Consider the following 5,171-nt stretch of genomic DNA (forward strand, 5'->3'; position numbering starts at 1 on the left):
ACGATTCATAACAGTAGCAACATTATAGTTATGAAGTAGCAACGAAAATAATTTTATGGTTGGGTCACAACATGAGGAATGTATTTAAAGGGCCAGAAGGTTGAGAACCACTGTGTTAGAAAATGCCGCGTTCCCCATCTGCCCCCCTGCACCAATTTCACTGCTATGGCTTCCTGTCCTACTTCCGGTATATTTGACCTCCCACACATCAAGCCACACCGAGTTACTTCTCTCTCCTAGTTTGACGAAAGTGCTGCCTGTGGGGTTGTGGTTCTGGTTGCTCTGTATGGATGGTTTGAAGCCAACTCCTGACACGCTTCCTCCCAAACTGCCTCCTCAGCTGCCTTGGCGATTCTAATTCTGGGCAATACTCGTGGCTTATCCTCCTCAGTGCTGCCTGCCTCCTTTAGATAAACCCCAAACTCCTCGCCACTGCCTCTAAGGGGGCCTACCTGGCCCTCGCCATCCTCTCCTGCCTCCTCCCATATCCTTGTCCCTCCCACCCGCAGGCCAGCCTTCCCCAACTCTTTCTTCCTCAAACCTCGCAGACTGCTGCCTCTCCAGGCGTTTTGGTTGTCTGTTCCCTATCTTTCTGGAAGTCTTGTCTGGCTGGTCTAAGCACTCCCGTCACCTTCTCTCTCCAATCCATACCAGTGCAGCGGCTCTCGTTCTAATGACATAACGATGCTGGGAGTGACTCTCTCCTGGGATTGCTCTGTCTGAGCAGGGTACAGGCATCCCCCAGGCTGGTCACCGACCCTGGTAGAGCTACAGGGTTCTGAACCTGTGCAGGGCCCAGCTCCCTCTACGGAGGACTTCTGTGGCCCGACTCCAACAAGGATGTTCACTGAATCCTGGCTGCGAGGTGCCAGCGGGCAGAGCACAGCGTTCGGCCTGAGGCTGCCTGGGGGAGGCCGCTGTCTTCATGCACCTTTGATGGCTGGAAGCTACTGACACCAAAGAACCCACAACCAGGCCTAACATCAGTCAAGACAAGGAGCGATGTTTCGCAGAAAACAAAAGGGGGGCGAGAAAGAGGCTGGGGTTACAGTAGGAGGGAGCTTAGGACACCCATCCGGCTTCTGCTTTTCCCAGGGCTGGGTTGCCACGAGGCCCACGCTGAACTTTCTTTCAGATTCCACAGAACAAGCTGGGGACCCTAAAAGCGATCGTCCAGTACAAGATGCCAATGAGTGAGAGCAATAAAAGCAACCTGTATTCTGTGAGTGTGGGAGGGCACAGAGCACAGGGAGGGGGCCTCACAGGGGGAGTGTGTGGGACGCTCAAAGGAAGTGGGGGGTGAGCAGGAGAGAGGACCAGGCTCCAGAGGGAAATGGGCGGGCCCTTGGGGGGCTTTTTAAAAAAATATATACTTTTATTGACTTAAGAGAGGAAGGGAGAGGGAGAGAGAGAGAGAAACATCAATGATGAGAGAGGATCACTGATCAGCTGCCTCCTGGACACCCCACACTGGGGATCGAGCCCACAATCCGGGCATGTGCCCCAACTGGAATAGAACCATGACCTCCTGGTTCATAGGTCGATGCCCAACCGCTGAGCCACGCTGGCCAGACTGAGGGCCTTTTTAAATTTAATTTTATTTCATTTTTGGCATGAAGGGTACAACTTAAGCAAAAAGATAATTTGATGACTCATGGAACTACAACTCAGGGTGTGGATTTCAGGCATGGCTAGAACCAGGGGCTTGAATGTGGCCCAAGCTCCAATCTGCCCTCTTGGTTTCTTGACTCCATAGTCCTAAGATGGTCCAGCAGCTCCCGGGGCTACATTTTGACTCATTCTTGTCCGGAGAGCACTTCCAGCAAAAGCCCTGACTTTCACTGTGGTTGGACCATTTACGGTCACATACCCAGACCTGATCCAATCGCTGTGGCCCACACAGACAGAACCCTCTGCCTTAAACCAATCAGGGTTGACCTCTGGAACTGGGGATGGAGTCGGCCCCACGAGCTGGTCACTGAGAAATGTGGGATGCAGAGTGGAATCGGGGAAGGCAGAGCTCCAATGATACTGAACTCCACTGTCGAGCATTTGACATATATTGATTCATGTATATGCCCAGAACAACCCGAGAAGTTGGGTTCCGGTATCATTCCCATCTTACAAATGAGGAGACTGAGGCACAGGGAGCTTAAGGGGCCTGCCCAGGACAGGAGTGCAGGAACCGGCAGCAAACAGCTGAGCATTGTAGGGCTTAGAGCAGCGTCCTGGGTCTCCACCCAGTAGCCCCCTCCATGGAAGCAACAGCTGTTATAAGGGGAACCAAAACCCCTTTGGGGGTCGAACGACCCTTTCACAGGGATCGCCTAAGACCATCGGAAAACACATATATAATTACATTTTGTTTTTGTGATTAATCACTATGCTTTAATTATATTCAATTTGTAACAATGAAAATACATCCTGCATATCAGATATTTACATGACCATTCATAACAGTAGCAAAATTACAGTTATGAAGTAGCAACGAAAACAATTTTATGGTTGGGGGTCACCACAACATGAGGAACTGTATTAAAGGGTCGCGGCTTTAGGAAGGCTGAGAACCACTGCTCTAGGAGAAGCTGACGGGACAAGATCTGACCGGGGAAGGGAAAGGCCTCCCGAGGCCCCACCCTCTGCCTGTCTTCTCTTCCCACAGTGGGACGATTTCATGGAACTTGGCAATACCATCCCCGACCCGCAGCTGGACCATATCATTGCGAGCCAGAAGGCCAATCAGTGCGCCGTGCTCATCTACACCTCCGGGACCACGGGCAACCCCAAAGGCGTGATGCTTAGCCACGACAACGTAAGTGGCCGCCCGCCACGTGGCCAGCTTGGTAGCAGCCAGAATCCCTTCACTCCGGGGCGGTGGCCTTCAGGATGTTTTGTCCTTGACCCACAGGGCTGCGTTTAGGGGCCTGACACACAGCCCTTGACCTGTGGCGTGTAGAGAGTCATGGGGACACTTAGGAGGGGGCAGCAACGCGCAGGGGTTGAGGTCAAGGACTTTGGAGCAGACCTAGGTCCAAACCCGACTCTGGGATCTCAGGCAAGACCTGTAGCGTCTCCCAGCCTCGCTTCCTCATCTGTAAAATGGATGTGATATACTATCCCTGCCTCGTGGGTTGTTCTGAAGATGATATAAGTTAACATTTGAAAAGAGCTTAGAACCGTGTTTGATAAATACGTGAAAGAGCAGTGAATATGTCCTGTCTCTCCGAGTAAAGCAGACTTGAGGGCATTTTTTAAAATTGATTTTGGTGGGTTTTTTTAGAGAGAGAGAGGAAGGGAGAGGGAGAGAGAGGGAGAGAGAGAGAGAGAGAGAGAGAGAGAGAGAGAGAGAAGAGAGAGAGTCTCCCATAACACCCCACTGGGGATCAAACCTGAAGCTTGGGCATGTGCCCTGACCAGGAATTGAACCTGTGACCTTTTGGTGTATGGAATGGAATGATGCTCAACCAACTGAGCTGCACCGGCCGGGGCAGTTGAGGCTTTGGTTACTCAAGGAAGGCTGTGTGTTTTGGGGAACACTTACGTATGTCTGGATGGAGTCCAAGACTGATAATTTAGATGACTGGTATGAAATGAAAAGGAATACACGCTAAAGGATGCAATTTACACAAAACCCTGGAAAATGCAAACTTATCCTTAGGGACTAAAAGCAGATCGGCGGTTGCCTGGGGAGGGGCCAGAGGGAGGCATCACAAAGAAACAAGTGGAGAGTCGGGGGGTGATGAAGACGTTCATATCTTGGTGATGGTGATGGTTCCACGGGTGTAGACATGTGTCAATTTGTGTCAGATGTACACTTTAAATGTGTGCATTGTATGTCACTTATATCTCAATAAAACTATTTGAAAAAAAGACTGTTGCACGATCACTGCCTGCCAGGCACTGTTCCAAGAGCTTTAGTAAATCCTCGCAGCAAGTCTACTGATTCTATCAGGTGGAGGCTATTTTAACAGAGGAGAAACTGAAGCCCAGAGAGGTTAAGTTACTTGGCCCAGGTCACACAGCATGCAACATGGTGGAGCTAGGATTTGGCTCCACAGTCTGCATTTTTAACTACACTACAGTGGCTAACGTGTGAAGATGTCCAAAGATGCAATGTAAGCATGTAAAAGGTATTTGCAGAACAGTACACAGAACACAAGTGACTTTTTTTTGGTTAAAAACTAAAAAGGCAGCAAACAATATGCTCCCGTGTACATTTTAAAAGCAGAAAAATGTCTGGCAGGACATGCACCCAACTGGCCATGGTGGTTCCCTCCATGGGTCAGAAAGATTGCAAGTTTTAATTGGTTGATTGATTCATTTGTTAATCATCACTGGAGGATATTTTTCTCGTTGAATTTTTTTTTTTTTTTTTTTTTTTTTTTTTTAGAGAGTGAAAGGGAGGAGGGAGGGAGGGAGGGAGAGAGAGAAACAACCATGTGAGATAGACACATTGATTGGTTGCTTCCCACATGCGCCCTTACCGGGGCCTGGGATTGAACCTGCAACCCAGGTACAAGCTCTTGGCTGTGAATTGGACCCACAACTCTTCCGTGTGCAGGCCAACACTCTAACCACTGAGCTCACTGGCCAGGGCAGATTGCTAGCTTTTAAAAAATATGTATTTTTAGATTTTTATTGATTTCAGAGAGGAGGGAAGAGGGAGAGAGATAGAAACATCAATGTTGAGAGAGAATCATTGATCGGCTGCCTCCTGCATGCCCACACGGGATCGAGCCCACAACCCCAGCATGTGCTCCCACCGGGAATCGAACCATGACCTGTTTCATAGGCTGATGCTCAACCACTGAGCCACGCTGGCCGGGCAGATTGCTTCATTTTTAAATGAAGCTTTTCTACCGTATAAGAGCTTTTCCCTCCAACCTAGCTTAATAGTTGCCAGCACACACTGGCCTTTGCTGTTCCTTCTGCACATCAGAAAGCTACATGACTTGCTCCTTTACCTTCTTCTGGTCCTGCTCAAACATCACCTCCTCAGGGGAGCCCTCCCTGATTTCCATGTTTAAAATAGCAAACAACAAACCATCCCATTGATCCCTCATCTTCCTCTGGCTGCTGTTTTTCTTCCACTGTCGTATTATCTAGTCACTTGTTTATCGTGAACATCAGCTCCCGAGGGCAGGGGTTGTCTGTGTCTCTAGTTTCTGCCT

General features: G+C 49.5%; 1 protein-coding gene across 1 annotated transcript in view; it reads left to right on the forward strand.

Moving 5' to 3' along the window:
- Positions 1 to 5,171, forward strand: part of ACSBG2 (acyl-CoA synthetase bubblegum family member 2) — a 51,253-nt gene that overhangs the window by 22,394 nt on the left and 23,688 nt on the right. Inside the window, 2 exon segments of the mRNA XM_005884399.2 lie at positions 1,136 to 1,222; positions 2,663 to 2,812. Coding sequence (XP_005884461.2) covers positions 1,136 to 1,222; positions 2,663 to 2,812 — 237 coding nt within the window.

Source organism: Myotis brandtii, unplaced genomic scaffold (genome assembly GCF_000412655.1).
Source record: "Myotis brandtii unplaced genomic scaffold, ASM41265v1 scaffold827, whole genome shotgun sequence".
Lineage (NCBI taxonomy): Eukaryota > Metazoa > Chordata > Mammalia > Chiroptera > Vespertilionidae > Myotis > Myotis brandtii.